General features: G+C 46.9%; 1 protein-coding gene across 1 annotated transcript in view; it reads left to right on the plus strand.

Annotated features, from left to right (window-relative positions):
- LOC144732921 (cAMP-dependent protein kinase type II-alpha regulatory subunit-like) overlaps positions 1-20092 on the plus strand; it is a 99606-nt gene that overhangs the window by 70594 nt on the left and 8920 nt on the right. The window contains exons 5-9 of the mRNA XM_078614588.1: positions 2343-2449; positions 13313-13466; positions 14637-14738; positions 19237-19311; positions 19655-19720. Coding sequence (XP_078470714.1) covers positions 2343-2449; positions 13313-13466; positions 14637-14738; positions 19237-19311; positions 19655-19720 — 504 coding nt within the window. The remainder of the gene's footprint in view (positions 1-2342; positions 2450-13312; positions 13467-14636; positions 14739-19236; positions 19312-19654; positions 19721-20092) is intronic.

The following is a 20092-nucleotide window of genomic DNA, read 5'->3' on the forward strand; positions in this document are numbered from 1 at the left end:
GTTAGTCTATGGGCAGGTTGCATACGGTGGGGTAAAATGTGGGTAATCCCATCGCTTTCAATACATCTGGTCAGCGTGGAAGAGTAGGCCAAGTACCATTTAGAGCTCCCTCTAAGTCAAGGCCCTGCCATCTGCAGCGACGTAGGCAAGCAATTGCAGAGTAGCACCAGAGAACCAATGTCATACGTTAACATTGAGTTTTTCTAACAACCAAGGAGTATCCAAGGAGGCTACTCATTGATTCGCGACGGCGGTGTATTCATTTTCATTCACACCTTTGCACAAATTAGCCTTGGGTCGTGGTGACACAGCAGCAAATGATGAGCAACAACCACCTTTTGTCCATTTTGTTAATTGAACAGTGACAAGGCTGCAGGGCTGTCTGGCTTAGGGAAGATTTGTGGAGGATTTGGGAAGATCTTTTTGTTTCGAGTGTTTCTTTGTTATGATTTGTTTCTCATACACCGTGATGTGGCTACGGTATCCACACACGCATGCACGTTTATTCTGGATACTCGTCACACACACACATTTAGTCTCCCTTGGAGACTGGTTACCTGCACTACTGAACAAACAGGTGTTCTGCTGCTGGGGATGTGTTGTGATACTCTGTCTATTATGGGAGTGAAGCCCTACATTAAGTAGGGAAGCGATTTTAAGGTCATAAATCGTGTTTAATTGGGCCCAATTGCTCATTAACTGGCAACTTTGTTTTGCATGTACCATTTCTTTTACAAAAAATAATAATAATTCTGCATTGCATCTGAAGTTGTGCTTTCGAGTCAGCAGTCTCTAGCGTTAACCATTTCGGTGACAGAATGATGCAAGGATTTTCTGATTTTTGCATCCATCCATCCATCGCTGGTTCTCTTTCAGAAGGAGAGATGAGGCACAAATAAATAAGAAACAAAATTATCTAGAATATTGTTCTGCGGCTGGTTGAGTTTCCTGAACATTGACTTAGAAGTAGATGCAACATCGTCTATAACTGTTAGCACCACCCTGGTGTATGCTCGTAACTAAATAGCAGATCTCGCCCACTTTCAGGCTCATATATTTGTAAGTGTTTAGCGTAAGATTCGAAGAAAATAAAAACTTCAGACTGACCACTGTCCCATGAGTGAAACCAATCGATGTCCAGGCTGCAATTTATTCGCCACATTTCAGCTTTTCTCGCCCTTCAAGAATACGATTACAATTTACATCACTCGCTCGGTTACAGTCGATTGTGCAGCTCCAATGTGCGCCGTGACCAAGCTAAGCAGGTTTGAGCCTTCAATCGTGACCGCCCTGCGTTAATTAGGTGTCATAGATTGCGGGACAATGTTGTGGGCAGCAGAGGGCAGTTGCAGTTGAGTCAATATCTGCACTGTACTTTTATGCCCCCTTTCCTTGCCTCTCCCCACCTATCACCAACCCACCCTTACCGGCATGGTGAAGTATGCTAAAATAGCTTCCCATGGCCCCGCACGGCGTGTGAATCTGCAAAAGGGATGTGCAGGTGAATGCCCAGAGTTCTTTGGTATTGCTGCTGTGAGAGTTGCAAGATGTAGCGGGATGCAAGGTTTGAGTCCAGGCACTAGCTAGGGGAGCCATCACATCCGCAGGACTGATTGATCCACCAGTCCATTGACCATAGCTGATGATGGTGATGACAACAAATAATAACAAGATAGATTCCAGTGCTCGGTTAATGAAGGCGGGAAACCCCCGTACAAGACACGACCTGCTCGATGTGGCTGAGAATGTCCATGACATCACCAAGCCCTGCCCATCACTTCCCGTCCAGCGTCACACGTGGGAACATAGGTTTAACCATTTTTTATTATAACAATGTCCATGCTATCCGATGAGTCAAGTATTTGAATAATCAGCAGAGTAATGGACGAGTTAAAACACGTGCTTCCAGAAGGCAATGCGACTGATGGGTTGTTAGAAAAAATATTTTCATGTGGATGAATATGAGATGGATATGTGAAGGAGATGTTACCGACTGTTTGTTTATTTAGTTTCAACTATTTTATTAATAGAAATGTTTTTACCAGGCAAGGCTCACTGAGCTGTATAGCTCTTTTTTAGAAGTTACTGGACCAGAATTGATAGCTCAATGAAGTGGCTTATCACGTGGACATTTATAAAAGCCAAATACTATAAATAGGCATTCATTATAAATGTAGAGGGAAAAACCGTAGGACCTAAAGAAAAAGCCAGGCATCCACTTCAGGGAGAACATGCAGGCATCAAGAGTCGGGATCAATCCCACGACCTTCTATACCAGACGAGGTAGTTAACATCTCACCACCGTACTCCGTGCGTGTCTCCCTGCTCGCTCGCGAACGCAGGAGCAGCTCTCCCAGGTGCTGGACGCGATGTTTGAGCGCCAGGTGGACAACGGCGAGCACGTCATCGACCAGGGCGACGACGGCGACAACTTCTACGTCATCGAGAGGTGGGGAGTGGTGCCGTCGCCAAAATGCCCCCCCTAATTGGGGTCAGGATTGAGAGAGGTGGGGCACGGGGGGCGGGGCTGTTTGGAGAGGCAAAGTGGCCCATTGGTGGTGGGTACCTTTGCCACTTGTTGCAAATCCAGCGGCTGCCCTGATTGTCACTGTGTGTGCAATGACCACAAATAATGCGATGCGCCGTCCGCTTAACTCATTCTGGACTTTAAAGACCCCTAATGTCATTCGCAAGAGTAAACTAAAACTATCCTAAACTATTTAAATATTACCAGGTAAGACCCACTGAGCTATGTAGCTCTTTTTCAGAAGCAACCTGGTCACAAATGATAACTCAACGAAGTGGCATATCAGCATGTGGAAATTTTAATGCAGCCATATACTCTAAACGCATGTTGATTGTAAATGTGGAGGGATAAATCGTAGGACCTGGATAAAAATCCACGTGACCACGAGGAGAACATGCAAACTCCAACAATGCAGGCATCAGGGTTGGTATCGAACCCACGATGTTCTGTATACCAGGCGAGGTAGTTAACATCTCGCCATGCCCCCCCTACTGGTAGACTGATGCCCGTGGTCACTCTTGCAAATGACTCATCCTGCCTGGTCTCTTCAGCTCTCATCTGGTTACACAAAAATAAATCAGCCTGCCTGTGTCTGCTAAGTGTGCAACGCGGAGTAGATTTGTAAAAACCATTCGGCGATGATGATGTTTTATGGCAATTGGTGATCATCATTGACTTTCATGCTCGGGTCATTCCATCAGACCTCAACCAGAGCTTCCCACCTCAAGATTTATATTTTGCTTACATTGTATGTGGTGTGTGGGGGGGGGATATAGCGCAGCAATGAAACCAGGCCAAATATTTACGCTCCGTTCTTTCTTCTTGCATATGGCTTGGTGAAGAGCAACATAAAGAAGGTGTAGTTAGTGTTATTATTTTTAAAGATCGATATCCACGTGTGAAAGCCACGCGATAGCTTCGGGAGAGGCTCGATGAATTGAATGAACTTAATTAATTGCTGCCCTGCTGCCGCTGCCTCTGTTGAGACATGTAGGCATGGTCCTACGCTGCTGTTGCCATCTCATTTCTTTTTTTGAACGTGTTTTTTCGGTTTTCATTATTATTTTCTTTATTTTATCCCACGCACCATCCCTTGAAATGTGCCACTGTTACCGCTTTCCTGTGCAGGTCGCCCTTTGGAAAATAGCCGTATAGCTCAATGGGCCTTAGCTGTCTCAAAAGAGTCTGAGTTTTCTGTTGTAAGTCAGAATCAGAGTCTGTATTTATCCTGGAGGAATCTGATGAGCTATAAAGCTCTTTTTCACAGATGTCCAGCAAAGGGGGATCAGAAAGTTCCAGCAACAAACAATACAAAAACACGATCGGCCATTTTGTGCCGACGTCATGGTCCAAATAAAAAGACAGAGACACGCAAACGACGATTCAATTGGAATCTGCAATGCAATCCATCGCCCACCCAACCCCCCACTGCGAAAACTAGTCAGGTCCCTCCTTAAAGCAAGTCACAACACTTGGTGATTCTTTCCTGGGTAAACGCCCCTATTAATAATAACGAACAATCGTCAATCGAGTTCCATTTGACAGAATGACCGCTGCCACGGCGTGGCGTGGACTGATATAAGACACAAGCAAAATGTTAATTGTCCAAAAGCAATCTGATTGCGTGCGCCGTATTATTACGCGTACATATTGTAATGTGGCACTGTCTGCCATCGAGCTCCCCGGGGGTGCACCATACAGTTAATCTCACTTCCTGGCCAGAGGGTCATGACGGCCGGGGCAGCAGAGATTGGAACCGGCAGTTATGCAATAGGGCCAGTGACGCGTGCTGAAAGCAAAGGCGTGGCCCTGCACTTGCTTGCTCGTGCCACTGCTGGTGGATGGTGGCCTCCACTGGAGGAAACTGTAGAGGGGTCCCCTACAAGAGGGTGTTTGGGCTACTCTTCCACCCTGGCCAGACGTCTTGGAAGGGGTTGGGCAGTGTACCTGCACTCTTAACCTCACAGCGCACGAGCCTGCCGATCGGTTCCCATGGTGCACAAGCACTGCTGGGTGATCGGAAGTGCGGTGAAATTTGTGACCCCTCAGACGTTGTTTCAACTTCCTGCGCCAGGGCGACCTCCGCGAGCCTAGCGTGCTGCCATCCACGACTCAGGAACCCGATGAGCTATCAAGCTCTTTTTCACAGATGTCCAGTCGGGGCAAGGTAGAAAGTTATAACGGCAAACAATACATAAACACGATAGGAGTGCAAAGTATAGGAAAGTTAAGCAAATCACAAAAAAAGCTCAACTATGTTTTTTTATTTCAGCAGCTAAAGCTATGGGCTCTCTTTTTCAGAAGCGTCCTGGCCGCAAATGATAGCTAGTTCAACTAAGTGGCTTGTCATGGTGTTCATTACCGAACTTCCCCGTGCTCGTTCCAGATTGTTCCCCTAATTCGAGGTGTTAGGAAACCTTTTTTTTGTCGCAATGGTAGAATAGGACTTTCAAAGAGCTTTGGCGGGCGGCCATATGTTAACGCTGTCACCTCGGTAATTTCCGTCACACCAGGGGGGGTAGGCCTGCAGTGGCGGTGGTGACCGAACGTGCATAGATTATAAACTCTACTTTGTTTGCCAGGTCGACAAACATTCCACTCTAGTATCTGATTAGAACGAACAAGATGCTCGCAGTGAAGGTAAATAAGTATAAAATTATATATATCGACACTTTTAACATTAAATGCTAAGACAATTTAATCATCGCTTGTGGGCCATATGGAATGAAGGCCGCGTTAAAGTGAATTCCACGGGCTGTACCTACGAAATTAGGTCGTGGGTCATATCCGGCCGGTGGTCCGTGGGCTCCCCATCCCTGATTTAATCGAATTGCGGCTCTGCCGGCTTAAACCTCACAGTGCTTGGCTTAGGACCCAAGCATGGTCAGGTTTTTGCAAATCCTGGCGGAGAGGTCCAATTTAACTTGACATCATGATCTTATGCAAGCACAGATTCTTATCAGCCTCTCTGTAGACGCCCCATTCACAAGCATCTATGCGGGCCTTTGTGATCACAATTAGGGGCATTGAGGCGTTATAAAAGGAGGAAAATGTGTTCTGGCAGTTACATTTCAAGCAGGCAAACGTGTAAGTGCAAGTCCTGCCTTACCATTGTCATCGTCACCATCACGGTGAGACGTGGCCTATCCACTTTCTGGATAAAGGCCTCGCCATGCCGTTGCCATCCCTCCCAGCTCCAGAGTTTCCGCAATGAATCTCACTCCAGCATGTGAGCCGATTGCGTTGCTCCATCTCTCCCCGGTGGTTGTCTTCCCGGGTGCGGTTCCCGTTCTGGTTCTTTACTGCCAGCTTATTGCCGCACGCCCATCCCTCATCGACACGTCCTGTCCCAAGCCCGTTCACTTTTCTCAACGATCTGTTTATGCGCTTCTGTAATTCCGAGCGCTTCTCTCTCCGCCCTTCTTTTTGCACGCTCTCACTCTCAGCCAAAAATAAATTGTTACCGCTTTATATCGGAACCCGCGTCGCATGCGTCATCCAGCTGACCCGCTAATTAGAGCCGGAAACGTTCCACGTTACGACACCGCCGTTTTGTAGTGCCTAAAATGCAGTTATCGCTTCACGCTGGAATGCAATTAGGGTGGGGGAGGGGGAAAAAATATCAACAACAAATTACCCTTCCAAACAGTTTTCCCACTACTGCAACGGAAAATGCTCAGTGCTCGCTCGGTGCAAATCCCAGCTGACCCTTAGGCAATTCCGGCGAACGGCGCTGGCAAAACTTTTTGACCATAATCGTGGCGCGATGCGGCAATCCGTCCCTGGCACTTTGCCCACCCCACGGCTGCTTTGCCGTGTGCTTCTCCCTGTGCTTCTCCCTGTTTGCTTTGCGCTGTGGGTACCCATAAGAGAAAGAGCGTTAATCCTTCGCCAACCGCTCTTGGTTTATTGACACGCGTGCAGTTGAAAGGGCCCCTTCAGGTTATATTTGGTGCAGGTGTTAATTGAGTTGGCATTTATTTTCAGTCCCAGCCTTATGCTAGTTGACAACAGCCTACGCAATTTTTGTAAAGTTTCAAGTTCGTAGATTTTATTCAGTTGCTGTCATAATTTAGTCAGCTATACAGTCACAAATGTAATCCACTCTGAAGTCATTTATAACTTTCATCAATAACCAATTACCATTGTGGGGCTTGCAACTGCAGTATCTAATGGCGTTGTTGAATAATTTCTGCCCACGTGTTCATGCGGACTCATTGATTTCGCCTTGCTGGGGTCTTGTCACGCCGTGGTCCCTCGTGGGTAATCGTAGCCATTTCTCGCATGTGGGCTAGTACACTGCTCACGGCCAGAGAGTTCCTCATGAAAACGCCTTGGTCCAACGCGTGACCAGACACTCACGGCACACAGAATTGAACACACCCCCCCCCTGCCCTCAAATACATCACGTCTTATGAACCAACCTAGATAACTCGTGAGATATTACTGTGCCTTACATATGTAATGCGAGCATAAACGGGGTGGTTGCTGGCCTCCGCGCCAATCACACGGCCCGGAGCATTGGGGGGGGGAGCCTGGTCGGCGGGGCGTGTGGGAGGAGCCACTGCTCACCTCGGCTCCAATGGGAGACGAGGTGAACGGGGGGGGCAGAGACAGGGGCAGTACGGGAAGGAGGAGTCAGGGTCACGTGATGGGAAGGATATAGGGGGAGAGCCAGAAGAGATCGAGGAGTTGGAACGGAGCGAGAATAGGGGAAGCCACGCTGGGCAGTGCGGGAGGAGCGGCGCCATCTGCCACGTGGTCGAAGACCTACACACACCGTCGGCCAGCGGTGTGCGTGGGGTAGACGGGGCTAGCGGTGTGTGAGGGGCTAGCAGAGTGCGGGGCACACGTGGCTAGTGAGTGACTAGCGGAGTGTGCGGGGCACACGGAGCGAGCGGTGTGGCTGGCGGCGTGTGCGGGGCACACGGAGAGACCGGAGCAGCCACCAGCGAGTGCGGGCCACACGGAGCGTGCGCGGGGCGCGCGGCGGAGGCGGCGCGAGGCCGGTCGAGGACCAGCGGGGTGCGATACGAAGAACCTAAATAAACGACAACGGAGACCAAGAGAGCCTGACAGTCGTTTATTACGCATAACACCCGCTTACCATACAACAAATTAGTACATTGACTTAAGCTTAATGAGCAGCAGATGAAATCTCCTAAGTTGTGTGGGTTGCCACAAAGGGAATGTAGTAGTTTGGTTGTGGAGGAAGTGATGAATACTGCGAGTGTTATTTACCTTGTCTCAATGGTCCCTGGCTTTCTTGCTCCATGTGTTGTTTGAGAGCAAGCTGCAGTCCCTTGCCCCAGATCCAAGCTCATCTCGAATTCCATCTTTGTCGCCCGCTCCACGCAACCCCAGCATTTGGAATCAAATTCCTGTTAACGAGCTGCATTGTCGGCGCCCATTGTGAATGACGGAGCGTGGTGTCCGTCTTGCCTGTCTGTACAATCATTATCGTCATCATCCAATGGGCTTCTAGTAAGAAGTATATATAATTAACTCGGTGTATTCCAATCATCGTTTTGACATCAATCTACTTTTAATGAGCTGCTGTGTGTCCTTTGAATGATGTAAGGTAGTGTCTGTCTTGCCTTTCTGTCAAAGCGTCCTCATCATAATTGTCCATTTAATTTGTGGTAATTAGGTATGAATCACAACGTATATTCGTATGAGCTGAGTAAGTTTACTCTCTTTATGGAATTGTTTTCCCTTTAATGACTATCGCTGATGCCAAGTGATGTGGTAATGCACTGCGACTCGTTCCACCGGAAAATTTGGCAACTACCTGCTGATACTGGTTGTAACTATCAGTTTTTCCCTCCACATTTAAAAACATGCGTTTAGATTATTTGGCTGCTGTACATTTCCACGTTATGAGCCACTTCGTTGAGCTATCATTTGTGGCCAGGTCGCTTCTGAAAATTAGCTATACAGCTCAGTGGGGCTCACCTGGTAAAATACAAAAATAGTTTAAAAATAAGTTTAATATTGCCACGTTTGTTCACGTGACAACTTTATTAATTGGCTGTATTGGGTGGAGGAGGGTGTCGACACAAATTTTCCTCGTGTGATTGAACCCAAAAGTCGTGCTTTTAGCATTAATCTAAAAAATATAAACTTCATATCTGCAGAGATATAAACTGTTATATATATTCTGTCAGGACAGGTAAGTCCACTTTCCATTAATGATTTGAACTATAAACAGGTTTTCTTTGTAAAAATAAGCTCAACTTTTAATGATGTAAGGGGAGACAGGCAATATTTAAAAGGTTTGTTTAATGTTTTTAAAGGTAATTAACTGCCAAGTGTCGTTTTCAAATTATTATCTTCACAATAAAAGCTCTTTCCAAGATTTAAAAGTTTAACTTTCACACTTCTACTCACAAGATATGTCATTTCAGTTAAAAATTTACCCATTTAGGTGGCCGGGAGGCTCAGAGGTCACTGAGACGGCACATTTGAGATCCTTGGTTCGAGTCCAGGATTGTGCCACCCGTGATTGAACCGGGTTCTCAAGTTGAGCAAGTCGATGGTCTCGGCTTGGTTACCTCCAGCTCTGAACATTAAAAATGCTGGATTGTAAGACACGTGACAAACGCCCTGCACATGGTGGATTAAAGGCAGGCTCGATGCATTGGTAAAGAGGATGATTGAAGTTCAAGTGGGGAGCAGTGGCGCAATTGTTCGCGCACTGTGCTACGAACTCGGCGACTCGGGTTTTATCTCCGCTCATGACCAACAGCAGTGACGATTATTATCCGAACTGGTCCTGGGCCTTCCCTAGATCAACTCAGCTTCAATTAAGTACATGGTGCGGTGTATAAACATTGCCAGTGGGGAGACAAAGGCGGCCAGGCGTGGCAACCCACCCCCTCGTGTGCCGTGCCGGCTTTCATAGGTGCTCGCTAACAGCACTTGCCCCAAAAGTCTGTTCAGGTTATTCGGGGGAGCTTTGTCTTGAAGTTCAAGTGACTCAAAGCCCTGCCTGCTGTCATAGTTTTGAACGAAAATGTCATTGTCTTGTGACATGACACCAGTGGGGTTACAGCAGTGGCGTTACAGCAGTGGCATTACACCAGTGGCGTTACACCAGTGATACAACCCTAGGTTTGCGATGCATCCATCGCACAGGTAAGCTAAGTGTACAATAACAGAGCTTGTGAATTTTAAGCATTATATAATGCCACGTACAGCAGCTCGTTCTCAATCCACAGCCGCATGAAGTCCTCCCCACACCGTGTCTGCCATAGGGATTGTTTTACTATACTTCACCGCACTGGTCAATGTGAGTTGGTGAAGTTGGGGGTTGGCGGGGTGGTTGGGGCCTTGGGCTGGTTGAGATACCACTCGTCACAAACGATATTCACCATGGCCAAGTATTGCCTGGCGAAGGTCGCCATGTTGGTAGTGCAGTGCACTACCCATGGCTGCCTCCAGGCCGATGCAACTCAGCGGTCCGTTGAGTTGCGTAATTTCCTTTTGACAGAATGCGGCATTCGGCGTGGAGGTTGTGTCGGATGTACCCTTGGGAACATGTACAGATTATTTAGGATTTATAAACTTGAGGTCGTGTGTTTTCGGTTCCCCCCCCCCCACCTCCAAATAATTACACAATGAATAACCAATTGAATGAGAACATTCGGTATCTGCACTGTTCTTGTAGCACAAAGGCTATCTCGAAAGCACTGTAGTTACGATCAGACACCTGGCATGGTACACGGTGTCTCAAGTGGGGAGCACTCGAGGTGCAGGAGGAGTCTGGCGAGATTCACTCTCAATTCCTGGGCACGCACGAAGACACAGAACAGATGCTGTGCGGCCACGCCACAGTCCCTCATCAAGCCAGGATGTTAACCGTGTCTCTGTTTTGATTACGGATATTAAAATCTCTTCTGGAGGCCCTCAGTATTAATTGGGTAATAGTTTAAGGACGTCAATCCAGCGAATCGTGACCGTCCGATTGTGCTTTTGGTGTGGTGTACGATGCACGCTCAAAGGTAGCTTTCTTTTTTACACGCTTTTTATTAACTCTGTTGTATTCTCAAATCTTGTCACTCAATTTTTACCCACTTCCCAATGTGGTTTCGACTGCAAACTTGGTATACTTATGTCATACTTATGACAATGCTATATTCTATCATTAAATATAAAAAATATATATTTTTAAACATTCTTTTTTATGTTATGTTTCGGCTTGGGTCTAATTGTCCACGCTCAACTGACGTTGGCTGTAAATAACCACGGTCCCTTACGTTATGGCAAACTTCGGGCTCACTTCCTGGAGTCGTGGAGTTCTTCCATTACTAGTACGGTACATTTCATTCAAGCGTGTTTCAAAAAAAGTTTTTTTTAAATATTACTTATTTTGCAACGACTTGTCGCCATGCTGTCCCACTGGCCGCTTTCCTCTGTGCCAGGCAAGGAGAGTTGTGGACTCTTGAGCCGTGCGAGTTCGGTTTAACGTTCGAGTACAATGGTCACTGGTACTGACTTTACGGCTGTCTGAGTTCACAATAAAACGCCTCACTCACACACTCACTCAATCAAACAAGCTGCCAGGCTGGCACATTGAGGGAGCCCTTTGCTTCTGTCATGGGATTTTGACAGCACAAAGAAATGCTGTACGCAGAAACACGTCGGTGCCCAAACTGACACCCGCTCAGCTCCCACCCCATCCTCGGGTTACTGCACCACCTGTCCTGGGGTTTTAACCAGGATCATCGTCCTCTGTCCTGGGAGCTTTGCAAGTCTGTCTGAGAAGAGTAAAAGTCCCGGTTTGTGTTGGTTGCGTAATAATAATACAGTCGTTCCCTGGTTAAACAGTGACATCGGTTCACAGTTTTTCGGTTAACATTTCGCCTTCCATAGGACCCCATGGTTTTGACTAATATCATTTTGATGACCGGTATGTGTTTACGTTATGTATGTGGGGTACCAATTTCGGCCAATCCGAGCGCTTGTCAGTGGGTTGAACCATGCCCTCAGCCAATCAGCGATGCCCATTTATGAGCTTTTAGACCTCGACTGGTTTTGTTTACATTACGTTTTTTGTCTTGGCAGTGGAAACAGCTCTCTTGCAGACTGTGATTATTGTGCTTATTTCTCAACTTATAAGTCAATTCGATTAACAATTATTTCGGTTCACAGTAGTTTTCGTGGAACGGATTATAAAAACGTGAACCGAGGGACCAATCCAATAACGACGACGACGTACCGTGAAGGACGACACACCTTTTGGCCGTCATTGCCAGCGGATACGGCTTGCTGCTCGTTCGCAGAATTGCACAGGGTCACGAGCGTTATACGGTGCAACGCTCGGATGATGCGGTCAAGTACAGTCATGCCTTCTTCCCGTATTGTTGATAATCTCCTTCCCCATAATCTGTCTTTGATTTTTTTTGTACCACAGAAGTGGAAACCCACTAAAGAGAAACAATCTTCGAAGGAATTATGTTTCCAGTTTTTTATAGCATGCGGAAGACCTGCATCCAAAAATGGATTTAAAGAGGGCTGTAAAATTTGACACTGGAGTTGCAGCGGCACTTGTCTTTGGTTCAATAAGCAATCGATGCGGTGATGTCTTTTGTTATTTCTCACAAGTCATTAAATACATGTACGGCAAGCCAGGCCACAACATATGTGCGTAGCCACAAGTTAAGAGCTGTTTGAGGTGGCCCGGTGGCTCAGAGGGCAGAGCGCTGAGCCAACGCCACTGAGAGTTAAATTCTGGGCCTCAGTTGTCCTCTGATGAAACTGGCTTCAAAAGTGTCGTGAATTGATGTCCTTATTCCAATCACCAATGATTGCGCACACAAAAAAACCCATCTAATTAATTTTAGTCTTTCACTAAGTTTGGTTTAATTGTCTGCCAAGCAGTGAATTGGTTGAATCATCAATAGCAGCAGCAGCTGGATTAAAGCCTGCCAAGCTGCTGCCATCTTACGATCCTGCGATAGGGTTGCACCCCTGGGCTTAGTTTCTCAGCGAATATCTTCTGGGTCGTTTAATAGATTGGAGTAGGCTTGTGAGACATGGTGCCACGAGCTAGGTGGTATACTGAAAGTGTCGTGCCGGGTGTGGAAATACTTTCTGGGTCACTGAACCGAAAAAATCTGGACTGATATTAAGCCCTGGTTACCAATGCTGCAGGTTAGTATACCTATTTATACTGCTAAAGTAAACTTAACTGTTTTTTTATTTTACCAGGTAAGGCCCACTGAGCTAAGAAACTCTTTTTCATAAGTGACCTGGCCACAAATGAGAGCTCAACTTTTATTTATTTTGTATGGTATGTAAGCAACAGTTTCTTAAATGGTAAGGTCCTTCAACCAATCCAAGGCGGCAGTAGAAGCTGTGTGGATTGCAGTAATGCCGCCAGAGTGTGCATGGATGGCACACTTGTCGTTGATGTGTTTGATGCTCAACGAAGTGGCTTATCACGTTAAAAAATGTAGCAGCCAAATACTCTAAACGCCTGTTTCTAAATGTGGAGGGAAAAACCAGAGGACCCGGAGAAAAATCCACGCGACCACGCGAACTCCAAATATACAGCAGGCGTCAGAATCGGGATCGAACCCACAACCTCCTGTATACCAGACGAGGTAGTTAATGTCTCACCACGGTGGCGAGTAGTGGACAAGAAGCGGGAAAACAGATTTGAGAAATTCGCCGGTAGATAAAACCCTACTACCTGCTCACCATAATTTATGAGGAGGGCAACTGTAAATTAACGCCGGATCCTGCGCGTGCACCTGTGCCATCCGTTCTCTTCTTTTCCAGAGGCGTGTTCGATATCTTCGTGAAGATAGATGGGGCGCCCAAGAAGGTGGGCTGCTATGACAACCGGGGCAGCTTCGGCGAGCTGGCGCTCATGTACAACACGCCGCGAGCCGCCACCATCGTGGCCACCACCGAAGGCTCGCTCTGGGCCATGGTGGGTGCACGCACTGCTCGCACGCACACGCGTCATCACGCTGTCGCCTTCTTCCTATCACGTCCAGCCCCCTTGAAGGGGGGGGAGGCTGCTGGGTCCACGAAATTCCAACGTAAGCAGCAGTAGCAGGACAGTTCGAATGAGACAAAACATTCGGTACTCTTTGGTTCTTTCGGTAAAGTCACGTAGGTAGAAAAATAATAGATCTTGACGTTCCGATTGCAACACAAGCAATCGTCATCAGGTGGGACAACCACAGCAAAAAACAACTGCTAAAGTAGGCGAGAGATCTGCCGTGGCACGAGGTTATATAGTAGGCCTCGGCAGTAGGGGGGAGAGAGAAGGTGGGGGAGGAGGCGGGGCAGAAAGTAGACCCCGCAGCAGCACCCGGGTCACTGGAGTAGAGATCGGAGAGAGATGCGCAGAGAGAGAGAGACACACACAGAGAGTCAGAGATGAACTTTACCTGGTTAATAACGTCCTTCCAATGAGCAAACTGAGCAATCATTGGAAGGACGTTATTAACCAGGTAAAGTCTTAACTGACTGTGATGTTTCCATCCTACCTGCCTATGTCAGCTGTTATTTCCGACTCTCTGTGTCTTTCTCTCTCTCTCTGTACATCTCTCTCCAATCTCTACTCCAGTGACCCGGGTGCTGCCGCAGGGTCCACTTTCTGCCCCGCCTCCTCCCCCCCTTCTCTCTCCCCCCCCCTACTGTCGAGGCCTACTATATAACCTCGTGCCACGGCAGATCTCTCGCCTACTTCAGCAGTTTTTTCTTGCTGTGGTTGTCCCACCTGATGACAATTGTTTGTGTTGCGATCGAAACGTCGTGATCTATTATTTTTCTACCTACGTGACTTTACCGAAAGAACCAAAGAGTATGGATTCCTGCAGTCATGAAAGCTTCAAATCAAAACAGTGCCTGGTAGACCATGTCCTGAATTTGGGTAGAGTATTTGACGAGGTGAAATTCACCGAAGCGGTAACCGTGGTCGTATCGGTCGAAGTATCGATTAGCACGGTTGGCTACGCACAGTGCGGAAGAAGTTCAACATATGTACGAGAGCGATAAGGATGTGACCGATGGCCGGCGAGCGGGTTGCCTAACCCTTTCTGTGTTCTCTGACCCCCCTCTCGGTTCCATCCACTCACTTCTGGTGATGCAGGACCGGGCAACGTTTCGGCGAATCATCCTGAAGAACGCCGCGCAGAAGCGCAGGATGTACGAAGCCTTCATCGAGTCTGTACCCCTTCTCAAGTCCCTCGATGTGCGTACCACACAACCCCGGGACCTTGCCCGGAGCCTGAGGCTCTGCGCCGTCACCTTTAGCTGCCCGTAACTTTGTTGCGTTTGTTGACCGCTCCGACTTGCTGCTTCTGTTTTTGTAACAAAGGTATCGCTTTACTGATCCACCTCAACCGGTAGCAACATCCAATTGTCTTACAGGCTTCAGCCGATTATTAGATGCGCAATTTTCCTTTGCATTTTAATGCTAATGTTGGAATTTGCGTCTTATCTGGTAGCTGTTTTCTGTGAGACCAGATCTGTATAACATTATTGTCAATGACCACAAGTTTGGAGTGTGTTACTTTGTAGAGCATCTTATAATTTGAAGAATACGGTCATTTAGTAGAGGGTGGGAAAGCCTGAGGCCAAAGGAACTCGCTTGTACCAGGCAGGGTATCGAGACAGTTAGGTGCACCTTATCAACCTCTGAATGAAATAAATGATAGAGCAAATATTATTTCGTAAAGAAATTACGTCTCCAATAACTAAAGTGATTTGTTTATATGTGTTCAAGAAGATAGACAAATCTATATTGAGTACAACCACCTGCCATGTTGAATTGTCGTTCTGCTGCCGTGAAGACCCATATTCACGTGGCCATACCCAGCCAATTGCAGCGCTTTTGTGTGTGCAACAAACAACAATAATTTATATTGATGTTTTGCGCCATTGCTGTGCTTTGCCGAGCATTGGGCAACTTTGTTTCCCAGTGGCTCGTAGTAATTGGAGAAACACGGACAAAAGGCATTGTTGTAAGCAACGGTTTTTCAAAACATATTCATGCTGCTCAGCTAAATGTGATCCTTGCAGTCCTTGCGTGTAAACGCCAACGCAGTGAAGCTCAGTGATGTAAGCGCACTGGCTGTGATCAATCCACTGCTGGACAGAGGCTTGTCCAGGCCATCACTTACCTTCATGATCCTGCGATGTAAGGATACATCTAGCACCTGCGCACAATCCTATTTAAGCGCTCCATCTCCACCGTGGACGTGCGCTCTCTCAGATGCATTCCATCACTTTGGCCACCAATCCATCGTTAGTCTCGACCGCCAGCGATCGTCCCTTCTAGCGACACAACCTGCCCAAGCCCAATCACTCAGTCAGTACGGTGTCTCCCAACGTTCTTAATTTCCTCTAATCCAATGTACACGTGACCTACACGTTCAATTATCATTTCGTTATGTTATGCTCACCACTGCTAGATGTAACTGCAGTGGTGAGCGTTAGCTTTTGCCAAATGAATTGATCTATGATATGTTGACACTTTCCTTCGAACAGTACCAAAGATCATTACACAATGGACGAGAATTGGATTTAAAGCCAGCGGATGAGTTACCGTCACCTTGCCTGGAAATGATTTTCCATAATATTCGATGCCAGTGATGGCTATGTATCCTAAATTTAATGGCAGTGGCGCAGTGGTTTGCACACACTGCAACATAAACCCCGGGCGACCCGTGTTTCATTCCAGACTGTGGTTAACATCAGTGGTGAGTAGTTTCTGAATCGATTGTGGACTCCCCCTCCTGATCCTATTTCACTAATCTGCACTGACCAGCGTGGCGATTTATGGTCAAACTTCCCCCCCTGACTAAGAACATGTCGGAGGTCTTCATTTAGCAGTGGATTGACAAAGGGCTCAACTTTATGACATTGTTTAACAATAACCGTACCTTGATTTTAGTTTCAGACATGACCCTGTTCTCACATTTGGATATCTTTTAGCCAGGGGTCAGCAAACCTGCGGCTCCGGAGGCTGCATGCGACTCTTTAAGGAACTGCTTTCATCAATGTTAATTAGTAAGAACCACTACCTCGTATTCACTTTGCATTGAGTTTTTTTTTACCAAATTAGAAAAAAAAATTTGTATTGGTTTCCGACCCCTGCCTTAGGGCCATCTCGTGCTGGTATATAAATATATATTGGCCCAGGTTACGTTTGTATTTAAAGGATGTACGATGCCCTTAGCATTAAAAGATAGATGGTGGCCAGGATGGATGGTGGGCGGCCAGTATCGGAGCGTAACTCCTCTTTCCTAACGATTACTTTTTGAAATAATTTTGTTGTGGGTTTAAAAATTGAGTGTGGTTGCTTTCACAAATGGGAGCATTGGAGGCTATATATCAACCACAGATGCAGTCCCGTAATTTATACTCGGCTGCAGCCCATCCCATGCCCAGAGCCAATCCTCAGTGAACAAAGTGCTGCTCAAATGGAATTGGCCTGCGGCGGGGGAAGGGGGTTCGGAGTGGCTCTCAATGATTAATGCTGAGCTGGTGCCCATGTTAATTTTGTTTGCGAAATTAGTGCCCAAAATATTTTGTCAGCTGAAAGGTTTACATGTACATTTTTTGGGGTATTTTGGTCAACAGTGACTGTGAGTGGACGAGATCATCAGGTTTGACAGTGACTCTGATTTCCACAATGATGGCCAAAGCCTGACCGGCGGTGTTCAGACGGGACTTAACGAGTCCGCATGAAGATGCCAGACTTAAGATAATGTAACTAATTATTCTGCTGATGCTGCTGCATTGGCAGTGGTGAACAAGAACAAATAACAACAACTCAACACACTCATTAATAACAACACCATGGCCTTGAGTGAAAATAATATGTTTAAAAGGATCCTTTTATGGCAGTGTTATTGATGAACTTGTCGAGTTTTAGATAATTTAGTAACGTTTAAAATTAGAGACTGCAGTGCACTGAGGAAGACCAAAATGGTTATTGTATGTGTATATATATGTGTGTCTATATATATATGAAAGGTGTACTATGAAGTTGACCGATTGAATTCTGGCTGTCGCCTGATGAACCTGGTTGTAATTACTGGCAAAACGTTGTACTCGAATTGTAAATGTAGTGGATTTACTCTCCAACGCACCGGAGTGCTGTACTGTTAACTAATTGGCATGTTTTGTGTATGTGACAAACCTTAGTAATTGGCTGTGTTTGGTGGTGCCGGGTTTAACGATACATTTACGCGATGTCGCCCAAAAAAAAACCTCTTATGGACGAACATTACTTTCGGTGACAGGGCAGATGAGAAATTGGAGCAGAGGTCACTTCCAGGCATCTCTAAGTAGTTCTATGTCATCCACTATTGCAGGCCGTTCTCTTTCACAGAGTTGCCCTGCTCTGCGAGAGTTCCGAACTGATCCATCGTTTGTTGACACTGATAGAACTATCGGAATAGAATTGGGAAATAGAGACAAAAAATATACGAAAGAATATAAATCCTTAATTTTGGGATTTGACTTAATTTGCCATATTCTACCTCGGAGCTAAAATTGTGATTGTATTTACGTGATGAACACTTTTAGCACGTCGGATAAAATCTGTGCCGCCTGGCAGTTCTGTGACGTTATCCTCCCAAGCCCATTCTCTCTACGCAAAGGTTTTTGCAATGCCTTTTGTGACTTTGACATTTTGTGAGTAGCACAATTGAGCGCCGATTTGGAGGACCGGGGAAAGGGAAAGAAAACGATACAAAATTAAATGACACTGCAGATTATGACCCCTACCTAATAAATAAATACATTATTATTACTGTTACTGCTGCCGTACATCCAAAGGAGAGGCGAGCCACAACTCTGCTGTCAAAGATTAAAAGCCGGCACCTTTGATGTGGTCACGGCGAGCGTAATGGCTCTGATTTTACGAGCCCAGCGAGGCAACCCCAGCGGCTGGCACTCCCTGAGCTTGCTCTCACGGTCTCTTAAACACAACACAGAGCTCGGCGTTTCAACATCGGTTTTTCTTCGTGCCGACAACGGAATCCCAAGGTGCAGCAATGCTATACAGGGAGTGTGATCCGGTGCTTTGGAGGTGAGGGTTGGTGGATCACGTGGCTGTTTTTGAGCTGGAAGTTGTCCAAGTGTGAATCCATAGGACTGTCGCCCATCTGCAAGGGGCAAATTAGTCTCACCTCCTTGCATGTTTAGGGTTTTAATTGGTTTGTTTATTCAGGAACCTCACTGAGTCTTGGAACTCTTTTTTCAGGAGGGTCCTGCCAAAATTTCGCAGTTGGGGGGGGCAACATTGCTGCTGCTGTATGTGATCCCAATTGAGTAACTTTCAGATTACTTTAAACGATGGGAGGAAACCGCTTAACCTGGAGAAAACGCATGCAATGACAGGGCGAGAACGTATGACAAACTCGACACAGAAAGGCCGCCCGAGTTTGGGGATTGAACCCAGGCCTTCCTCGCTGTGAGGCGAAAGCATTAACCACTGCACCACCACCCTGCCATGGAGTTGGTGAACAGTGTTGCACCTTTACCTAAGAATCATCATCAATAGAGTGCTGCCACTGTGTGTACCATTATTCTGAGGGCGAGAATTTACCAGATGAAGCGATGACCTCACTGTGACTGTTGTCGTTCAGCGTGGTGGTGGGAGCTGGGTTCATGCGCCTTCTTGAGAGTGACCGCTCGCTTCCCCCCCCCCCCCCCTTTGTGCAATTGCGCGTTCACAGGTGTCGGAGAGGATGAAGGTGGTGGACACCATCACCACCAAGTCATACGAAGACGGGGAGCAAATCATCGCTCAGGCACGTGCAACGTTGCATTCGTTTAATCTTGCGTCTTACCAAACCTAATCCTGCATTCGCTCGCAGATCGTCAGCCGTAAAATGCATCCGTACAAACCATGAGCAGCAGACGCTGATACTTTGACACGACTGGTCACCCAGAACAGAACCATGGCACATATATAACGACTTGGTGCCCGATTCACAGCGATGCACTCCTACGACTATTACTGACACATTTATCTGACGGCGGTGGAACGTTGTTGTGACGTAAGCGGCGTTGCGGGCCCGACGACCTTGAGCAAAACCAAGCTAATTAGAGTGACGATTTAATGTCTAACAATCGTGTCCTCTGTGCGTGCAGGGAGCCAAGGCTGACTGTTTCTTCATTGTCGAGGCTGGGGAAGTGAGGATCATGATGAAGAGCAAAGTAAGTCACAGGACCACGGCCGTTCTGCGCCTTTTCGCTGTTGGCGCGGACTGCACTCCTCCGAGAGTCGTGCTGTGAATCGTGGCTCTGTGCTTCAAACACGCCGCAGAGACACGAAGCTGCCCAGAGCTCTCTCATGAAGCCCTTCTTGTTGCACCAAACAGACAATGGGAGTTTTGTTATTTTGCGCAGAGTTTTATATTGATTTGGCGTTGATTTGTATTTGCGAGGCGTTTTTCAATTCATCATGCGATGCGTTTCTTTTGTTGTTCCGACGTCTGTTCGATTTGTTGCTGCACTTGAATTGGTTCGCTTTTGCTCTTTCCTTTCCGGTGACCCAGGTCTCGCTTGCAAATGAGGCTTTTAGCCAGC

The sequence above is a fragment of the Lampetra planeri genome, chromosome 44 (assembly GCF_965212315.1).
Source record: "Lampetra planeri chromosome 44, kcLamPlan1.2.h2, whole genome shotgun sequence".
Lineage (NCBI taxonomy): Eukaryota > Metazoa > Chordata > Hyperoartia > Petromyzontiformes > Petromyzontidae > Lampetra > Lampetra planeri.